We start from the raw sequence: 22,737 nt of genomic DNA on the forward strand, positions 1-22,737 counted from the left end.
AGGATCTAGTGATACAAAAGATGCAAATAGTCAAGGAACAAGCAAGACAATAAACACAAATGATCAAAAAGCAATGAATTAAACCCAATTAAGTGAACACTCCCATGATCAGTGTTTCTAAAGGCTTATCAGGATGGCCAAAGTATCTGAGACTACTTCCCTGTCCTAGCCCAAGGTCATTTTCATGTCTGAAGCCTACTTCCTTGTATTAGTATAAAATTTAGATTCCTGTCTGAAATTATTTCTTTGTTCTGGCCTAATGTCAGATTCCTGCCTGAACTCTACTTTGTCCTTGGCCAATATCATATTCCTGCCAAGCATCCTATTTCCTTGTCCTTGGGTCATGTCAGATTGTTGCCAAGCAGCCCCAAGGGCTCTCCACCTCTCCCCTTTTTTTATTTCATTAACAGGACTGAGCCTGTCTTAAGTCGTTCTGACAAGAGTACCTTACTTACCTTTCAAGGAATATGAATTATCAAAACCGATGCACTTCTATCTTAGGTTGGTAAGGCTCTGTGCACAATATTACCCATCCTTGGCTTGCCAGCCTGTTAAATTAATAACTCTGTCTGGGGATCCATTATCACTTCCAAGTCATGTACTTTGGCTGCCAGCCTGTTGATGTAGTTAGAGACAAGCCTTAACACAATGGGCAGGAATAAAAGTATTCCCAGGACAAAAAAGGCTAGCCTAATCAAGCTATATATGCCATTCCTGAGGTTTGACCAAAATGGAAATACTGACCTCAGGCCATCGATAATTTCATCAGCATTATCTGCAGCATCAAATCTCAACAGAGCAGCATTCTTTAAATTCATAATCTCACTATGCAAAGTTAACACACCCAGAGAGGTGTAAAGATTATGCCAAATATCCTACAGGTGTCTAAACTTTTTTCTAATTATAATGACAATCATTGTAAATTTCAAAAGTAACACTACTCCAATGATATTTGTCATGACACTTGGGATGGCTCCTAACTCTTGAACCCTGAACCTCCTTCAGATAATTTGAATGGGTTATAGAGCATCATCCATTGTTCCAGATACCTGTATAAATTCTTTTGTATACTCAATACATTTGTAACATTTTTTTGCTAGATGGTTAACAAAAATAGTTGTCTTAACGCCTTGTGTTAATGCTATTGCAGAAGCAGTGGTGCTAGAAATTAATGAAATTAAAGCTGTTATACCAGCAATAATCAAGCCTGCTACCCTCTTGCTTCTGCTTAAAGCCTAACTCACTTCTTTCATCACTTTCAAGATTTCTTTCAGTGACTCAAGGTTTTCTAATATTCAGGGCAGTAAGACAAAAGCTGATTGATAGACTCCCATAACAGACATGCCAGATTTCAATACACTAACACAATTGGAAATTATACAGTCAGTGCAACTTACAATAAATACTGTAGAAGAGACAAAACCAATTTTAGCTTGACAATTAAAAGAGCCTTAAAACATGCACTAACCCTTGTTTAAAATCCAGTTCCTGTCCCAAATTTATATCTTGCTATTGTAGCATCATAGTGAGCTACAGCTAACTTCCAAATATGTCTCTGACAATATCCAGATCAAGTCTTCCAAAAGTAGACTGTTATTTCCAATATTGGATTGATTTCTAGACCAGTATATGATTGAGTCCTACTAGTTGGTCACCTTTAAGAAGAATACAAAAGACATAATTTCTCTTTTTGATTCTCTATCCCACAAGGTTTAAAAACTTGAGGCAAGGCAGCTTGTCCCATCTGAGATATAGGCAAACAAAGGTGAGTCAGGAACATATGTCCAATACAGCTCCCTAGTCACCCTTGTCAGGGCACTCAGCAAGCTCACAGGTCAGCATCATTCTTTGTCTCAGCAACAGCATGTCTCACCAATCTTTTTAGAGTTCCATGGGCCTCTTCCACAATGCTTTGTCCTTGAGGATTATATGAAATCCCTGTGATAAATTGTTGAAAAAAAGTCTCGACTGCTTGACAGCAATTGCCAGACCTGTTATCTGTTTTTTTTTATTGAATATCTTATTTATTTACCTTTCAATGTTATCCATTCTCCCATCCCCCCCCAAATCCCTTATCCCATTCCCCTCCTCCTACTTCTATGAGTGTGTGCCTGCACCATTCACCCATTCCCACTTCCCTGCTCTCAAATTCCCCAAACTAGAGAATCCAAACTTTCAGGAACCAAAGCCCTCCTCTTCCACTGATGCCTGACAAGGCTGTCTTCAACTACCTATACAGGTGGAGCCATGAGTCCCTCCCTTCTGTTCCCAGGCTGGAGGCTTAGACCCTGGGAGGTATGGTTGAATATTTTGATATTCCTTCTAAGAAGGACCAAATCACTCACACTTTGGTCTTCCTTCAACTTCTTGAGCGTCATGTGGTCTAAGCATTGTATCTTAGAGATTTAAGGGTAATATCCACTTATCAGTGAGTACATACCATGTGTGTTCTTTTGTGATTGGGTTACCTCACCCAGGACGTTACTTTCCAGTTCCATCCATTTGCCTAAGAATTTCATGAATTCATTGTTTTTAATAACTGAATAGTACTCTATTGTATAAATGTACCACATTTTCTGTATCCATTCCTCTGTTGAAGGACATCTGGGTTCTTTCCAGCTTCTGGCTATTATAAATAAAACTTCTATGAACATAGTGGAGCATGTATCCCTGTTGTATGTTGAAACATGTTTTGGGCATATGCCCAAGAGTAGTATAGTTGGGTCCTCAGGTAATACTATGTTCAATTTTCTGAGGAACCACCAGACTGCTTTTCCTTAGTGGTTGTACCAGTTTACAATCCCACCACAATGGAGGAGTGTTCCTTTCTCCACATCCTCACCAGCATCTGCTGTCACCTGAGTTTTTGATCTTAGCAATTCTGACTGGTGTGAGATGGAATCTCAGGGTTGTTTTGATTTGCATTTCCCTGAGGACTAAGGATGTTGAACATTTCTTTAGATGCCTCTCGGCCATTTGAGTTTCCTCATTGAGAATTCTTTGTTTAAAAATCCCATTTTTAAATAGGATTATTTGATTGTCTAGAGTCTAATTTCTTCTGTTCATTGTATACCTTGGATATTAGCCCTCTATCAGATGTAGGATTGGTAAATATCTTTTCCCAATCTGTTGGTTGCCACTTTGTCCTATTCACAGTGTCCTTTGCTTTACAGAAGCTTGGCAGTTTTATGAGGTCAATTCTAGATCTTAGAGCATAAGCCATTGGTGTTCTGTTCAGGAACTTTTCCCCTGTGCCCATGTGTTTGAGGCTTTTCCCCACTTTCACTTCTATTAGTTTCAGTGTAGCTGATTTTATGTGGAAGTCCTTGACCACTTGAACTTGAGCTTTGTACAAGGAGATTAGTATGGATTAATTTGCATTCTTCTACATGCTGACCTCCAGTTGAACCAGCACCATTTTTTGAAAATGCTGTCTTTTTTTCCACTGGATAGTTTTAGCCCCTTTGTCAAAGATTAAGTTACCACAGGTATAGGGGTTCATTTCTGGGTCATCTATTCTATTCCATTGATCTTCCTGCCTGTCTCTGTACCAATACCATGCAGTTTTTATCACTATTGTTTTGTAGTACAGCTTAAAGTCAGGGATAGTGATTCCCCCAGAAGACTTGAAGTTCTTGTCATACAAATCTTTTACTTGCTTGGTTAGATTCACACCAAGGTATTTTATATTTTTGTGACTATTGTGAAAGGTGTTGATTCCTTAATTTTTCTCAGCGTGTTTATCTTTTGTGTAGAGGAACACTACTGATTTGTTTGAGTTAATTTTATATCCAGCCACTATGTTAAAGTTGTTTATCAGATTTAGGTGTTCTCTGGTGGAAGTTTTGGGGTCACTTAAGTATACTATCATATCACCTGAAAATAGTGAAATTTTGATTTCTTCCTTACCAATATGTATCCCTTTGAACTTCTTTTGTTGCCTAATTGCTCTGGCTAGGACTTCCAGTACTATATTGAATAGGTAGGGAGAGAGTGGGCAGCCTTGCCTAGTTCCTGATTTTAGTGGAATTGCTTCAAGTTTCTCTCCATTTAGTTTGATGTTGGGTACTGGTTTGATGTATATTGCTTTTACAATGTTTAGGTATGGGCCTTGGATTCCTGATCTTTCCAAGACTTTTATCATGAAGGGGTGTTGAATTTTGTCAAATGCTTTCTCAGCATCTAGTGAGATGATCGTGTAGTTTTTTCTTTGAATTTGTTTATATAGTGGATTACATTGATGTATTTTTGTATATTGAACTATACCTGCATTCCTGGGATAAAGCTTACTTGATCATGTTGGATGATTGTTTTGATGTGTTCTTGGATTCGGTTTGTGGGAATTTTATTGAGTATTTTTGCATCAATATTCATAAGGGAGATTGGTCTGAAGTTCTCTTTCTTTGATGGATCTTTGTGTGGTTTAGGTATGAGCATAATTGTGGCTTCATAGAAAAAAATAGGTGGTGTTTCTTCTGTTTCTATTTTGTGGAATAGTTTGAAGAGAATTGGTATTAAGTCTTCTTTCAAGGTGTGATAGAACTCTGCACTAAAACCATCTGGTCCCAGGCTTTTTTTTGGTGGGGAGATTTTTAATAACTGCTTCTATTTCTTTAGGGGTTATGGGACTGTTTAGATGGTTTATCTGGGCCTGATTTAACTTTGGTACCTGGTATCTGTCTAGAAAATTGTCCATTTCACCCAATTTCCAATTTTGTTGAGGATAGGCTTTTGTAGTAGGATCTGATGATTTTTTGAATTTCCTCAGTTTCTGTTGTTCTGTCTCCCTTTTCAGTTCTGATTTTATTAATTTGGATACTGTCTCTCTGCCCTCTGATTAGTCTGGTGAAGGGTTTAACTATTTTGTTGATTTTCTCAAAGAACCAGCTCCTGGTTTTATTGATTCTTTGTATAGTTCTTTTTGTTTCTACTTGGTTGATATCGGCCCTAAGTTTGATTATTTCCTGTTGTCTACTCCTCTTTGGTGTGTTTGCTTCTTTTTGTTCTAGAGCTTTCAGGTGTGTTATCAAGCTGCTAGTGTATGCTTTCTCCAGTTTCTTTTTGTAAGCACTCAGAACTATGAGTTTTCCCCTTAGCACGGCTTTCATTGTGTCCCAGAAGTTTTGGTATCATGTGTCTTCATTTTCATTAAATTCTAAAAAGTCTTTAATTTCTTTCCTTATTTCTTTCCTGACCACATCTTCATTGAGTAGAATGTTGTTCAGTTTCTACGTGAACGTGGGCTTTCCATTGTTTTTTGTTTGTTTGTTTGTTTTGTTTGTTATTGAAGACCGACTTTAGTCCATGGTGATCTGATAGGATGCATGGAATTATTTCAATTTTATCGTTTCTATTGAGATCTGTTTTGTGACCAATTATATGGTCTATTTTGGGGAAGGTACCATGAAGTCCTGAGAAAAATACATGTTCTCTTGTTTTAGGATCAAATGTTCTATAGATATTTGTTAAATGCATTTGGTTCATAACTTCTGTGAGTTTCACTGTATCTCTGTTTAGTTTCTGTTTCCATGATCTATCCATTGTTGGGAGTGGGGTGTTGAAGTCTCCCAATATTGTTGTGTGAGGTGCAATGTGTGGTTTGAGCTTTAGTAATGTTTCTTTTATGAAAGTGGGAGCTCTTGCATTTGGCCCATAGATGTTCAAAATTGAGAGTTCATGTTGGTTGACTTTTCACTTGACGAGTATGAAATGTCCTTCCTTATCGTTTTTGATGGCTTTAAGTTGAAGGTCGATTTTATTCAATATTAGAATGGCTGCTTCAGCTTGTTTCTTAGGACCATTTGCTTGAAAAATTGTTTTCAAGCCTTTTACTCTAAGGTAGTGTCTGTCTTTGTCACTGAGGTGGGTTTCCCATATGCAGCAAAATGCAGGGCCCTGTTTATTTATCTAGTCCATTAGTCTATGTCTTTTTATTGGGGAATTGAGTCCATTGATGTTAAGAGATATTAAGGAGAGGAGATTGTTGCTTCCTGCTATTTTTGTTATTAGAGGTGGCATTGTTTGTGTGGCTATCTTCTTTTGGATTTGTTGGAAGAGGATTACTTTCTTGCTTTTTCTAGAGTATAATTTCCCTCCTTGTATTGGAGCTTTCCCTCTATTATCCTTTGTAGTGCTGGGTTTGTTGAAAGATATTGTGTAAATTTGGTTTTGTTATGGAATATCTTGATTTCTCCATCTATGGTAATTGAGAGTTTTGCTGGGTATAGTAGCTTGGGCTGACATTTGTGTTCTCTTAGGGTCTGTATGATGTCAGTCCAGGATCTTCTGGCTTTTATAGTATCTGGTGAGAAGTCTGGTGTAATTCTGATGGGTTTGCCTTTATATGTTTCTTGGCCTTTTTCCCTTACTGCTTTTAATATTCTTTTTTGTTTTGTGCATTTGGTGTTTTATTATGTGGCAGGAGGTATTTCTTTTCTGGTCTAGTCTATTTTTCATTCTCTAGGCTTCTTGTATGTTTATGGGCATCTCGTTCTTTAGGTTAGGGAAGTTTTCTTCTATAATTTTGTTGAAGATATATATTGACCCTTTAAGTTGGGAATCTTCACTCTCTTTTATACCTATTATCCTTAGGTTTGATCTTCTCATTGTTTCCTGGACTTCCTGGATGTTTTGAATTAAGATCTTTTTGCATTTTGTGTTTTCTTTGACAATTGTGTCAATTTCTATAGTATCTTCTATACTATAGTATCTATAGTATAGTATCTATATATCATATATATATATATATAGTATCTTCTATAGTATCTTCTGCATATGAGATTCTCTCTTCTATCTCTTGTGTTCTGTTGGTGATGCTTGTGTATATGACTCTTGATTTTCTATCTCCAGGGCAGTCTCCCTTTGTGATTTCTTTATTGTTTCTACTTTCATTTTTATGTCCTAGATGGTTTTGTTCAATTCCTTCACCTGCTTAGTTGTGTTTTCTTATAATTCTTTAAGGGAGTTGTGTGTTTCCTCTTTAAGGGCTTCTACCTGTTTACCTTTGTGTTCTCCTCAATTTCTTTGAGAGTATTATTTATGTTCTTCTTAAAGTCCTCTTCCATCATCATTAGAAATCATTTTAAATCTGAATCTTGCTTTCTTGGTGATATGGAGAATTCAGGACTTTCTATTGTGGGAGAACTAGGTTCTGATGATGCCAAGTACCCTGTGTTGCTGATGCTTATGTTCTTGTGCTTGCCTTTTGCCATTTGGATCTCCTTAGTGCTGCCTGGGCTGTCTCTGACTGGAGCCTGTCTTTCCTATTATCTTGGTTGTGTCAGAACTGTTTGGGGTGGGTGTTGCTGCTCGGGTCTGCTCAGTTCTAGGGCACAGACTGGAAGGAACCAGGGCCCTGGGCCAGGTATGAAATCCTGGGTCCCAGTGGGTTCCAGTTGCTCCTTGTTTGGGGTGGGTGTTGCTGTCTCCTTACCTAAGATACTGCCAGGATTAGAGCTCCTGGGTGCCCTGCCTCCTCTGGGTTTTGTTATATTGGGTGCAGAGCTGAAGCAGATCCTGGGACCTGCTCAGTGCTCGGGCACAGACTGGAAGGCGACACATGATTATCATTTTTAGTGAGTATGCCTGTTCACAATCATGTATGGGGTTCTTTGTGCACATTCTTTGCTGAAAATCACACTGAGATCCCCCATCTATTCTCTGGCAATGATGTCATACCCACATAAGCTGTTTGGCTAAAGAAGGATCTGGTACAAACTTAGAAATTGCAAACTCTCATCTCTATTAAGTCAAATCTAGGTTAGCTTTGTGATTGAAACTGAGAATGACTGTTTTGTGCCTTCCATGTAATTGAATGAATTGGACAAGGTCTTTATTTCTGACATATCTTCTGTGGTTTAGCCTTAGTCGATGATCTCAGGAATTCTCCATGCCTTACATAGCGAGCTCCCCAGGATTTTTTTTCATGCACTGTATTACAGATCCTGCTTTTAAGGAGCATTTTATCTCCTTCATTGAATCACATCTTGTCAAGTCTCAGGAACATTTGGTTCATAATTGCACATTGCTTTCAGCTTTAGTGTACAGTGTAGGCCGTTTGCTCCCCATGTTTTGGTTGTTAGTGTGCAGACATCTGAGCAGCAGCTCCCACTTCTGTTCTCGTCTGCTATTTACTGTTGCCTGTGCTGTCTTCCTTCCCTGTCACACCTGTGCTCCTCGACAGCAGTGGCTCCTCCTCTTTCTCTAGGAAACCTTTGACAATGCCTAGATACAGTTTTCACTGTCAAAATGGGAAGACTCCTTTTGGCATCTGAGCAGATGACTTCACAGAAGCAGTTATAAATCCCATAACAGTCAGTATGCTCCCTCCCAAATTAAAAAAAAAAAGAATCTTATCTGACCCAAAATATCAATAGCATCAAGACTGGGGAAATTTTTGTTTAGAAACTGGCTTCATATTTATAAATTGAACTTTCAGATTTCTCTCATGTGTAACACCCAATAGCCTTGATTCAGGCTAGCTACTTAGTTGAAAAAAAGAGATGATACCTCAAGACATTTCTGGCACATGCAATGCATCTCCATGAGAAACATTTTTTCTTGTTGGTAACAGTGCTTCATGGACATTTTGATACTATACCGTAGTTACATAGACTAGAGGGAACTGAAGCATCATCAGATAAAGGGTAAAACTGAAGTGAACAGTAAGATTTCTCTTATATAGTCTTTGCTCCAAAGGACATTTCTTGTTTTGAAAGTTATATTTGCAGAAATGTTGCAGGAAAACGCCATAGGAAGTGTCATGCTGACTCTGTCTCCTGGTTTTCTCCCTTACTTTTTATCCTTTAGATATTTCACATTTTCAAGAACAAAATGATTTAAAAGGACTGTTAGACAATCTCCACCAAAATATTCAAGCCAAAAAAAGGAAGAATGTAGAAATCATGTGGCTGGCAGCAACGGTAAGTACTTCTGTCCACCTTTTCTCCCAACATGGCATCACCAACAAGTGTTATCAGGAACTCATCACACAGGGTCTAAGGCTATGAACTTAATAAAGCATCATTACTTCCTTAGTCATCTTATCAATTGAGATAAAGAAAGATGACCTCAACAGGGGAAAAATACTCCTTCTTGACCCTCTATAGCAACATTGGATTTGTTCGGCAGTTCAAGGTAAAAAGAATGTATCTGTGATTTTCTTGGTGTTACCTGTTATAGACAATTGTCAATGTTCTATAATAAGCAGAAGTTTGAACTGCCAGGGTAGAGACATGAGATTCCAATTGTTTAGTTATCAGATTCCTGACTTAAGGCTCATGGACATATTGTTTAGTTAATGAGCGTGTAAATGTGTTTGTTAAATTAGGTGTTGGCATAACATTTATTACTGCTTGATGGTCATGGGGATAACTTGCTGAACTGCGTATGGTTCTCTCTCACTTAATGGCACCCTCAGGGTGGAAGATCTGCCTGTTTTCCTGCCTAGATTTTCGCACGAATTAGGGAGAGAATCATGCTTGTGTTCTTAAGCTCTTATCTGGCAATTTGAAACAGAGTTCATATTAAATTTATAACTTTTAAAAATTATTAAAAATCTCAGGTCCCAGGGACTTTCTTTCGGAAAGTATCCTGTCACCAGGAAAGATGCCCTGGAGACCTCTTGATGAGCATCTTGTTTGTCACCTTGGTCGCGTCACTCCTACAATTTGGAGTTCAGGTTCATTAGCTTTGCAGCACATGCTCCATCAAAGGCATTTATATCAGCCTTCCTATACTTCCCAAAGTTGCATAGTCTTTTCTAGAACAGGGGAACCATGTGTAATAATCAACCAAGAACACGGCAGAGGAAAGCACCCGTCATGCCTCCCTGGTGTGCTGGGAAAGAACATCAAAGGGAGCAGAAGTAGGCACCCCTGCCTTCAGATGGGCTGTTTACACTGGTCATGCTCTGCACCACAGTGGTTTCAGAATTATGGGTATCTTCAGAGACCACCGTGGTTATTAATTACAGGAAGCTTAATGTCCTTTTGCATGTTTTGCTGGAAACATTACAGCATACAAGAAGTCTGATCATTTGCAAGGCACTCCAATATCTGGAGGCCATATGAGTATCACATTGGAAACATGTGGTAAAATCATCTAAAAAGACAAAGCAATGATAGATTAGAAAACTGAATGAATATCTTCTCTTAGGATACGCATTTTCCCGATTGGATATATAAACATTTCCCATCAAGCTTGCATATTTCTAAAACGTTTTTCTGATATGCATACCAATCACACGGAGTCCTTATACTGCTCACAGTTGATTATGTAATTCCTAGCACTGCTGTAAGATGAAAGCTTAGTTTCAATATCAGCTTTCTAAACATTACAATTTAAATTATACTCTTAAAATGAAGAAATACTGGAATCCCTCTGACATTACCAAAAAGCTTTTACTTCTGTGTGCCTGTTTCCTCTCTTTATATCTGTCTAATGAAATACTGCCTTTGCCAATGTTTTACAGTCTAATTAAAACACCAAAGTTGCTTGATGTTTTTCTTGATTTAATTTAAATAATAAAATGGGAAATATTTAAGAAACCAAATGTAATCTGAGTATATACAAGCAAACTTGTATCTTAAAATCATGTTTGTCCTTGGTACTATAGAGAAACATCCTGCATCTGACTTTAAATGCCGACCACTAAGTATCTCAAGAAGATACACCTTATAGTGAAAGTGGCACTATATTTTAAAGAATATTAATTATTTTAAAAATTAATTGTCTATTAAGGTCTATTTTATGACTGTAGATATAAACAGCTTTTGAAAATGTGAGTATTTATCTGAAAGAACTAATCTTTTTCTATGTAAAAAGAGATTATACGATAAAAGCATAGTCTCAGTTTTCTCTAGTCACTTTTATTGAAAGTAAAAAAGAGTGAAAACCTGAATTAATAGGGACATATAAATCTTAATTTAAGTACCAGAACCACAATTAAAATACAGTGAAAAAATTCACAATAAAAACTGTTTTATGTTTCCTCTCTGAGCAGGCACTTTTAAGGCCTCGTTGATTACAGATAATAAAGTAGATGGTTATTGTGTCACATTAAATTTATCTTAAACGCACGTTGATTAGCATTGCTGATGCTGCAGTTTGTTATTGGTATCTCATCTCAGAAAGCCATCATGCCTAAGAAAATGGAGCAGAGAGGTCTACATGTGAAGCGTAGGACAGTGAGAAAATAAGCAATTCTGAGTTGGAGACTCTTTTCTGTCTTATAAGAAGATTCACATAGGAACACCAGACATGCAAATGTTAAAACTTGGAACTTCATGAGGCCTTCTGACATCAGTGATGAGATTTGGGCTGGCTGATCTTAAAAACAACTAGACTTCAAGTAAACATTCAAGAATGTGACCTAAGAACTCAAGGGCTTGCTTCATTTATAGCTAAGCTGTTGCTTCTGAGCTGCAAGTGGCATTTATGCAAATCAGCAACGCTGCATACCTCCTCTGTGGGGTTTGTGACAGCTCATACAGTGGTAGGGATCACTTCACTCAAAGATATAAACTAGTCAAAGCAAGTCCTCTAACTTGGAGAATGAAAAGGGGGTATGTTTATGCTTGATAGGGTGGATGGGACTGCCTGACTCCCTGTTTTCATTGGGGTCTTGCAGATTTGTCGCAAACTCAATGGCATTCGTTTTACCTGCTGTAAAAGTGCCAAAGACAGGACATCAATGTCGGTGACTCTGGAACAGTGCTCCATCCTGAGAGATGAGCATCAACTGCACAAAGACTTTTTCATCCGAGCATTAGATTGCATGAGAAGGTATCGTATATGTCTAAAATTGTTTTTATATTATGATCGCTTTTTGTTATTTTAAGACACATACCTCACTAGAAGACTAAACACTGGATGACTCCATTGTATTTCCACATTTTAAACTTGAAGCATTCCCCTCTATTCATTTGTAACAATAAAAGGAAATGCAACCATGTATACACTCAGTATGGTACATGGAAGGCATATACTATTATTTCTGCATCCTGAGTTAAAGGGCTGTGCCTAGCTAAGACACCCTTAAGGAGTACAGTTTCTTTACATGTTTGAGTATGTACAAAATAAAACTAGGTCAGCAGACAAACAAAATCTCTCCAGATTACAACTAAGAGATCTTCTACCCATGGCTGGCAGAGTCTTTGCATTGATGGCATTCTCTGTTGGAAAGACAGATAATTTAAATAGCCAATGTTACAGCCTTGCTGACATTTAAAATGGTGTGTCCTGAGTCATATCTTGATTAATTTCTACAGTAACTAAATCGGAACTAGAAGGAAGCCATAATGGAGAGAGAAAGTGTCTCATTCAAAATGTCTATCAGCAAAACCACATGTTACTATAAAAGTGACACGGCAGAGATATGCACAGAAGAAGTTTCTAGGTTCCACTCAGAGCTGCTGCTTGCCAGTCTTACCATTAGCTGGACTTTCTTTTTTCAGTTCTCGTTCTCCCAGTGGAGACACAGATGTGTGCCTGTAGCAGATGTATGCCTGCATTGCTGCAATGCCATGCTTTCCACTCCCAAGAGGCTCTAGATGTCTTCTGTTTTACATCTGTTCATGTTTCCTTGTGTTACCATTGTCCAGTAGATGCCCACCATCAGTTTTGATAACCATTTATTTGAGAAGGGTTTAGAAGCCTGCCATGAACATCTCAGCCATATAAAATAAAATTCTTCGCTAAAAATGTCTTTCAAAATTAACCTTTCAATGCTAATGGGGAAAATACTGAATGTGCAGATGAAAGCTTATGTGCAGAGAAAGAACACAGATGTCACTAGGGATGCTTAGCTATTGGAAGAGCACAGTAAATAGGCCAGGGCAGCACAAGATAGATTACATGACTGATCAGTTATCTGGACAGTGAAACAGTTGTCTGTAATCTATTTGTTTAACATAGGAAGAACACTAGGACTCCTAAATTAGAAAGCATATTCTTCAAACAGGTAAACAAAAGGTGTGCGTTCATATGTATGCTGAACCATAAGAATGTGTATTACATGCGTTTGCTCATAATTGGCATTACATATGAAACTTATTTGCTCATGATGTGGCATGTATGGAAGTTTGTGATTTGGAATTGCTTTTAAAAATTAAAATGATAGAGATTTACCTAAATACAATAATATCTTTTAAATTTGATGTCTCTATTACTGAGGGCTGACTTTCAAGTAAATAAAATATATCCCTTAGTTTTGTATATCTGAAGTAGTTATTTTAAGGGTTTCTTTGGAAATGAGTGTAGGTGTGTACAAAACAGTAAAGCTTGTTGATTTAAGAAAACAGAAACATATAACTTGCCTGTGTTTCCCTCTTTGCATATATGGCTTTGTACAACAAGCTCATAGAAACATATGTGCTATGAGTACAGTAGAGGAGGCAAGAGTTTAGGGCTTGGAGCCAGTCGGTAAAGGTTGAATCCAGGCTTCACTGTACACTACTCAGGACCAGTCCATCTCATCCCCTGTTTGTGCCTTGGTTAGTCAACCTCCTGATGCCTCAATGTCCTCTTGTGAATACAGTCGTAAGGATAGAAATCACTCCCTGGGAATGTCATGAATTAGAAGACCTGAAGAAGGCAAAGTGACGAAACAAATGTTTGACACAACATAAGCTACATTTATTAAATAAAAACCAAATGTTATTCTTTTGATACTCTGATCTTGCAGCTTAAATGACATCTATGTATAGCCTTTGTAGACTTATATTTGTGAATATGCTGAAATTTAAGTTACACTCTAGTACTACATATTAAATTCTATGTGTTTTACACATGTAAAACAACTAGCCTTTAAAAAAGTGCATGTGTTTACAAATACTATACTAAGTATGGAAATGCACATGTCATAAGAAGCCTGGGAAGGTTCCTTGTAAACATTAATATTTATATATATTATTAGATGTCCTTACAAAGAATCATGGGCTTTGGTCCCCAAATGTCATCTTGAAACTTTCTCCTATCAGACAATAGACCTGATATCAAGAGTGACATTGAACACTCAGAGAGCATTAAATCTAGCCAACTGTAGGTCCGCAATCACATTCATCCTCTGTATCAAGTGAGATGAACTGAAATTATTTTATTATGTATTTAAATATCTGAAGTTCATTAGTTAAAGTAGAAATCATGTAACAGAGTCATGTGCTTTTGGGACGTCAAGGTTATGTGCAAAAGCAGAGTGCTTTGTGCCCATTTTATGGCCCATGGAGAATCAACTGTAATGGTGGGATTTATATTCCTTCATTTCTATAATACTATGGAGCATGCATCAGGACACCACAGAGGCTATCTCGTCTTCCCACACAGACAGCAGTTTCTCAGGAACAATAATATCTCAACTTGGATGAATTTAATTGATTACCAGAATCTTGAAGTGGTAATTTTTGATCATTGAAATGGTCCAGCTTTTATTTTATGGTGACTAAGCTGTTTGCTAACCTCTCTATGCCACAATCTGTGAAGTCCTACTCACCAGATCTTGATCTTTAAATGATTATCAAACACCTTCAGATAGGTATAAAATTACTTACCTTTAGAGACTGCAGCAGGTGTGGACATCTAAGTTAGCTAAGAACGTGATCAGTATTCTAGGCCATAAGATTGAATTTAATAATATTTAAAGCTTTTAGTTAATGTATGTATGTCTTTGTGTGTGTGTGTGTGTGTGTGTGTGTGTGTGTGTGGTGTGTTGGTATGTTTATGGAGCCCAGAAGAAAACAAACTTATCAATGTAGGGTCTCTCCTACCATGTGAGGTTCAGAAATGGAATTCCCTTCTTAGGATAAGCAGGAGCACTTTCTCCTGATCCATCTACCTGGCCTCAATGTTTTAATTTTTACTGTTTGTTTCCACATTTTTAATTTTTAGCCAGTTTGCCTACTTTTTCAAAATTCTGTCAAAGCTACCATGGGTTATTCTCTCGTGCTATTGATGACAGCAGTGACCTGCAGCTCCTAGTCAATCACACAAGTACAAGGGGGACACAATGCCATGTGGTGCTTTGTCACTAGGATACAATGCCATCAGTCCAGGCTCATTAAATACTGAGACAGCTTATTGCACTGGCAACTCACAGAGGGCTTCCTGGGACTGGATGCTGTCACAAGCTGAGGTCTGTATTGCTTTCAGTGGCATGCTCATGACATGATGATGTGTTTGATCAAGATGGTGAATTTCAGACCATCTCTTCATGTGAGAGAGCCAGCGAGAAACCTGATTGTGTCTTACTCAGTCAGGATCTCTTAAGGATGACTGTTTTACAGGGTAATTATTATTAACCCTCACCCTCGACACCCATCAGAAGCTACATAAATCAAATAAACAAACAAACAAACCAGCAAAAGGCAGGAGCCTCAGAAGGCTGGCCACTTGGATGCAGCCAGGAATGTGAGAACCATTTAGTTTGCTTAATTTAAACCAGTTTGATATGGATCTACTTACTTAAACAATCCGTTTCTATTATTTTCTTGAGTTGTGAAATACTCTTGTACATTAAAAATCTTCCCCATCAAAGCACAATTTTATGAGGTGGATGCATAATTGGCTAGCTGTTTATTGTATTGATTCTGTAGTTTGAGGGTTTTTGTTTTTGTTGTTTGATTTTTTTTTTAAGAATAGAGTATAGGAAGGGCAGCTCTGTTTTTAGTTTTGGAATTTCCATCGAGAGCTAAAAGCTATATCATCTTGGAGTATTTTTTTTCAGAAACCGAAGCTTACATTTAATTAGTAGCTCCAATTACAGCTCCAATCTTTCAAAACTCAATAAATTTGACTGATTTGAAAGTTCTGTTTAACCTAATGTGTTTGTGAGTTTAATGGCTACTACATAGTAAATTAAAACAAAATGCCCTGGATAATTATTCTCTAAACAAGAACTAATAGATTATTGTGTAAATAGTGTAAATAACATAGAACAACACATTTCTCAGTTGCCTGTCCTTTGTTGTTCCACCATGGGCCTTGAAATTGAAATAGTTGAGAAACCATTAATAAGACAGACGAGTGTAAATTTAGTCATGTAATCAGTTTATCACCTTTTAGGCACAGGGTTATAATTATGCTTTTTTAGTAAAAGAAGAAAGGCTCAGTAGCCTGATTTTATGTCAAATGCATGTGTATGCGCTCGTGCTTGTGTGTGTGTGTGTGTGTGTATGACTTTTGTGCATGCACTTGTGTGCTAATGAAAACAGGTGCACATGACTGTGTGCCCAGGTACATGTAGAAGCCAGTGGTCAATATCAGTTGTCATCTTCAAATGATTCTCCAGCTTATCTTTGGAGTCAGTGACTGAACCTGAAATCCACTGAGTAGCTAGCCTGATGGCCAGGACACATGAGGTATCTCAGTCCCCTCAGGTTACATATGCAGACCACCATGCCTGGATCAATGTAAATGATGGAATAACAACTCAGATCTTTGTGGTTCTATGTAGGCTGGCACTTTAATGATTGAGCATCTCCTGTGATCCTCCTTCTTTATTATCATGTGGAAGGCCCTATTCCCAGCATGTTGCATCTGAACTTTAATATGTTGAGGGGCAGGATATAATTTCTAAAATGCTTTGCTTTGTTATAAGTAAGCTTTGAACCACTGAAGTCAACAACATTATATTTGGGATGCCTTACTTCTTTGTAGTAGTTCATCTATTATGTCAGTAGGTATGTCCCCTCTCCATCTTTTTTCCATGTTGGTTTATTTTTCTTTACTTTTATTGGTCAGACCAGTTTAATGAGATTCTAGACTTTTCTTATTTTAGAATTAAGGAGATTTGTGAGCCCTGAACACAAAAGTGCTTGAAGCTGCCAGATAATTATAGATTGTTTAAAGAATATGTCAGGAGAGAATAGTCTAGACAGGGACAAATTTTCTATTCCTGCTGCCACCTCCCTCAAGAATTTCAGTGGTGCATTTCTTTATTATCTCCGATCATATCTGTTACCAATAACAGGAATAATCTCAGAGGAATTACTGTTAGTGATGTGTAGCATGAGGATCTGACTTCTGCTCTCAGAAACTTTAGTCCAGTATCAAGTATTTCTCTTGCTTTGGTCCTGCTGGAGCAATACTTTGTGACTTGAGCATGTGGTAGAGGCAGATGCTCATGGCACAGTGACTCAGAACAAATGAGAGAGATAGAAAGGGGCCATACTCATTACCTTCTTCACAGACATACCCAAATAAACATAACCTACTTCTGCTAAGTCCCAACTTCCTGTAGCTTAACTGATTGGCAACACACCTTTAATTAAAAGAGCTATGGGTCCATTTTGGACCCAAGTTACAGCATCCCATTCCCGACCATGGATGAGCCCTGTTTAACTCATAATACAAACATCTCTACATCTCCAGGAATCCCCCATAGACTTCTCAGTTCTGCTTTTCACAAAAGCTTCTACAGTGTTCAGGGTAAACACTTAGCTATAAATTTCTACAAAAATCTTAAAGGAATTACATACTTTCCACATATGGTGAAACAGAAAAGATAAAAAGAGTAAGAGAAGAAATCAGACCAAAGCAAGGATACAAGCCAGGTGGAGACACATCACATCTGGTAACATCATGACTGGTATCCAGGGTATATAGTGTCATTATATAGGCTCCAAAAGGTTTGGGAGCCTGATACCTATGCCCCTTGCTGCTTACATTACTCATGATGCCTCTATTATGCTGATTCTGCCTGAATCTTCCCTTATCACAGAGTTTTATCAGATCCAACGAAGTCACTTACTAAATATAAATACTAATTTACAGTAATATACATGTTTTCATCTCTCCATATTTCCAAACACGATGACTTTTAAGTTTAGAGTGAAAACTGATATTTTCATTTATACATTTATAATAATGTACATGAAAGCAACAGTCTGCCTAAATGTTGATAATCCATCCAAATATCTACATCTAGTTTCTTGTTCCTAATATTTTATGTATGGGGAGTTTATGGATAATTACAGGGTAAGATCGATTCAGCGTTTATTAACCTCTGGCCTTTGGTATCTATGTCAGGTCAGGATTTATGAACCTCTGGCCTTTGGTGTCTCTGTCAGGTTCTAGGAGAGGGAAGTGGTAGTGGTAGTTGTTGATGTCAATGCAATTTTTTTATCTCTTTTCACTTTTTAAAATATGAACATGCGTGGAATAGGACAAGAGGCTCCCTTGGGTTTAGAGAGAGAAATGCTGGGTGTTTTGACAGGAGCCTGTGGCAGACAGGGGGCATTTTTATAAGCCTAGGGGGTGGGAGGAACAGATCTGTATTTTAGACAAAAAAAAGGAAAGTTCCAGCAGAGATACACATGAACTCACTGGGAATTAGCCAAAGACTGGTGCCTCTGCGCTTGAAGAATGAAGTGTAGCAGAAATGTGTCATAGAAAACATTTGTTCTTTCACTAGAGAAGCAAAGATACGGGCAGCTTTAGAATAAAGGATCTTTAGTAAAGCAGTTATAAACAACCCTAGGAAGTCCAGCATGCTCAGAGAGATTGAGGCAGGAAAATGAAATAAATGATTCTCAGATGCCACTTAGCCATCTAACCTAATGGATTTTTTTTCTTTGATGAGACAGATTCTCTTACTCCAGGCTGAACTGGAACCCATGACATCTAAGGACAACTTTAAATTTGTGATCCTTTTGCCTCCGTTTCCCAAGTGTTGGAGTTATGGGAATGCACCATCATAACTATGGTGTATAGTACTGATCACGAATCCAAAGCTGTGTACATGGTAAACAAGCACACTACCATTGGAGCCACAGACTTATAATTTCTGAGTTTTTTCTATATGCAATCCCTGAATCTTTCCCTAAATGAAGATTTTTATAACTGTGCATACTTGGTGTGATATATTCCTATTTCCCTTGTTCTCATACACAGAACCAAATACAGGATGACTCAAATAATGCATTATGAGTGCATGACCTAAAAACTCTTGCCTTCCATCAGCATGCCTTGAATCATCATAGAGCATTCCAGTCCCCCTCTAACTTGGTTGCTGCTTGAGATATTCCAATTTCTAGGCCAGTGGAACCGATTTGAAGTCTTCACAAGCCAAAAGGCTGTAATCTTTGCTCCAGAATAGAAGACCACAGTTGCAAGAGATGTTCAGATGTCTAGTTTAATATATTTGTGCCTACAGGATCATGGCTGAAAGCCCCATGTAATTATGTACAATTACAGTCCATTCTATGTCATTCAGTGAGTACTCCCGAATTCACACGAGCAAGGGTGACATCATTATAGGAAACCAAGAATATAATTTATAAAGCATATCATTTGCAAAATTGTTAGTTTGTTAGCTGTAACAAATTGAATGTCATTTCTTCAGCACTGCAGCATTGTCTATGGGGGATCACTGCTCAAAATACAGGCACTCGAAATGAAGCTAGTACTGCAGGAAACAGTGGGCTTCAATATGACAGAAAGTAAGCACGGAACAGCGAAGCGAAGTGTGGTGTTTGAAGTTAAATTATCCAAAGTCCCCATCTCTAAAGAAGGGGACTCTAATTCTAAAAGCTCTTAGACACTTTTCTATAAAGAGAAACACACGCACACACACATGTAGGCAACCACGCATGAAGGAGCTGGTAAGCGTATGATAAAGTTGAACTGTTTAATGTGCTACCTTCCCACCCTCCACAGCGCAGCACTGAGCATCCTCATCAACACGTAGTAAAATCAACATCTCTGGAGCACTTAACATAGTACCAGTTAGCTACACACTGAGCATCAGGAAACAGAAAAGGCTGCTGTGGCTGTTACTAGTGCTGTATAGTAATGTCTCTGATTGTCTCCTGCTGTTGCTCTTGCTGTTGCTGCTGTGTTGCTGCTGTTCTTGTTGTCTTCTTGTTGCTGCAGCTCTGTCAGATTGGCTCCCCAAAGAAGCGTTAGTACTGTAGATGATGTGATGCCCTCAAACTACTGAGGAAATTAAAAGAATGGGCTCTTAAGTTATTTATTTATTTAGAACATCTTCTTTTCTAAAAAGAGAAGAAAGCAATTTGTATTTATCTGTGTATTATTTGTGTGTGTGTGTGTGTGTGTGTGTATGTGTGTGTGCACACGTGCTTAGATTATATTCACAGGCATGTAAAACCATCAACAAATTAATTTTGGACTTACTCGCTAGCACACAAAGCAAACCACATTGGCAGTGTTTCCAATGTTTTTCTACTATCTATAGTGAACCACTAATCCAGACTGCCATGGGTTTATATAAACATAAAAAATAATACACTGTGTGACTTTTTGAAAGCTTCTTCCTTTTATTATAATATATTTATATATACCTCATAAGTTCTGCCTTACTGATCATTCTTTGAGTAATTCCCAGTCTATTTCTGATACAATGATTGGCACGTGTTATGTCTATCATACTCTATAACACGGATACAAAAATGTGAATGGATACAAAGATGTGTGTGTGTGTGTGTGTTTGTATAGATGTATTGGTTTCCATCTTTTACAGTATATAATAGTCAATAGCGCAATTAGTCAATAGCTCAGGACCAGCTTTGTAAGGCATTTATATAAAATGTATAGTGTTTATATAAAATGTGTAGCACGTTTTGGGCTCTCTGCTTTCATTTTGAATGCTTCAACCTCATTCATATCCTTGTTTCCCATTTACTCTGCTTCTAACTTTTCATCTTTATAGCTGATTGAGTTTGTTATATTCATTTAAGGTGACCAAAGTTTTAAATGTAAGACAGAGTGCACATACTTAAATGGTAATAAGGAAGTATCACGCACTAACTGCTTCTTTTCCACCATTTTCAACCAATGCTGCAAATTACTAAGGCAGCTCTTCTAAATTTCAAGCAAACCTAGTCTCTTACATTTAAGTGAGTGTGTTTTCAAAATTGTGCATACGCTGCACTATTTTAGAGAGAAAGCGACAATTACACTCCTGAGAGTCTGCCAATCTCCTGGGCAGGACCTTTGCTCGTGAGTGAGGAAGTCTGCCTATACCATCTTTTGTTCAGTTTCTGCAACACAAACTGTTGGAATTCTTATAACATGAGATTTTATTTGATTCTGTGAGTATTTGTTTCTCAGATTAGGTCAAGAGATAGAGGTCTATGAGATCTTCCAAAAGATGCTAATTTGTACAGGACAAGACAAAGTAAATATGCCCCCCTCTGTAGAGATGAGCTGTTTTTGTCACTTTTGAAATAGATGGAAAGATCTTTAGTCAGTCTCAAGAAGAAACATTATCTAATAGCAAACTACATATGATGCACAGGGTAATAGTATGTTTTATTAAACATTTCATGATCATAAATTTAAATGGCATGTGATTCACTATCTTCACCACAGAACATTTTGCTGTTGAGTAGTTTTCCAGAGCCCAAGCTCCAACTATGTTGGATGGGTTTGTGTTTTGCCCTCAGTGGTTTACTAAAGTCATATAATTTTCACATGTATATTAGTAACTAGAAGTTTGGAGATAAATTGTGCAGTTTCTGAACAGGGAATTAAGACTATTATTATAAGCTTAATAACGAATACAAACGATATGCGTTGGAAAGAGAAATGGCCCAGGTCCATGGAACTTTATCTTGCAATAACTTTGTAGTAAATTTTAGTTTTGAAGCCTGAACTTATGATCTACAAGCATAATGTCTCATTAGAACTTAGTTCTTAAAACCAGAGCTTTTGTGAGGAAGAAGTTAAATGCATCTATTTTTAGAAAATTGTGCAATTTTGATATTCATATAACCAGTTGTAACCTGGTCAGATTCAGGGCTTAAGGCTCTTTCTTTCATAAATTAAAATTTCATGCTGCAGAGGTTATGGTTTCAAATCATAATGGAAAATGGATGCTGTATTCTTTTTCTATTTAGGGCAAGGTAAAGCAGTGTCATGGCTTTTTGCAGTCTGCCCTATATAGTTTTGTGATAAAGTGAACATGGTTATTTTGCTACCATTTGCTGTAACCCTTGAATAGCAAAGAACAGGGTTACATTAATAACCTTGTAATGGGTGCTAAGATGAAAGTGGAGAATATTTCATTTTAGGAGCCTTAATAATCTTGGGATGTTAATGTAAAAAAGCTTGGCAAAAGTGTACCTTGTTCTTCTAAATTTAAACTCAATTTGAAAGTTAGTAGTTTCCTGTTTGATATTCCTACTTCTAGTAAAATGTTTAGCAAATGAAAGGGAAGACTGATACATAGGAGGATTTGGAGAAAGAGAAAAGAAGAAATAATGTAACTCTGTTCATATCAAAAATACTTTAACTGCTATTGATACATTTCTGAATGTTTTTGAACTGTGATAATTTACTTCAGGTTTGGTAAATAATCACCACATTTTTATTTAACTAATTTAAAACAATGGAAAGGAAATAAAACTAAAAGGACTTTAGGATAATCTAGAGCTGTATATGCAGTTAGTAAAGGAAGCACAATACAATTGTTCTTCATTTTGTTTTGACATGGTAGACCTAGCTGTGAATTCTTTCTTCCTCTTAAGGTTGAGATGCTCTGGCCCACATGGATTTTATGGCCCCCACACAGGTGACTCCCTTTCCCCATGCACACAGGTGACACCCTTTCCCCATGCACACGGGTGACTCCCTTCCCCCATGCACATGGGTGACACCCTTTCCCCATGCACACGGGTGACACCCTTTCCTCATGCACACAGGTGACACCCTTTCCTCATGCACACAGGTGACTCCCTTTCCCCATGCACACAGGTGACTCCCTTTCCCCATACACACAGG

At 37.7% G+C, this 22,737-nt stretch overlaps 1 protein-coding gene across 3 annotated transcripts in view; it reads left to right on the top strand.

Annotated features, from left to right (window-relative positions):
* Nucleotides 1-22,737, top strand: part of Inpp4b (inositol polyphosphate-4-phosphatase type II B) — a 701,452-nt gene that overhangs the window by 642,213 nt on the left and 36,502 nt on the right. For all 3 annotated transcript variants that reach the window (XM_028753430.1, XM_028753429.1, XM_028753432.1), the window contains 2 exons: nt 8,809-8,921; nt 11,630-11,784. In XM_028753430.1, coding sequence (XP_028609263.1) covers nt 8,809-8,921; nt 11,630-11,784 — 268 coding nt within the window. The remainder of the gene's footprint in view (nt 1-8,808; nt 8,922-11,629; nt 11,785-22,737) is intronic.

The sequence above is a fragment of the Grammomys surdaster genome, unplaced genomic scaffold (genome assembly GCF_004785775.1).
Source record: "Grammomys surdaster isolate TR1022 unplaced genomic scaffold, NIH_TR_1.0 125947, whole genome shotgun sequence".
NCBI classification, from domain to species: Eukaryota; Metazoa; Chordata; class Mammalia; order Rodentia; family Muridae; genus Grammomys; species Grammomys surdaster.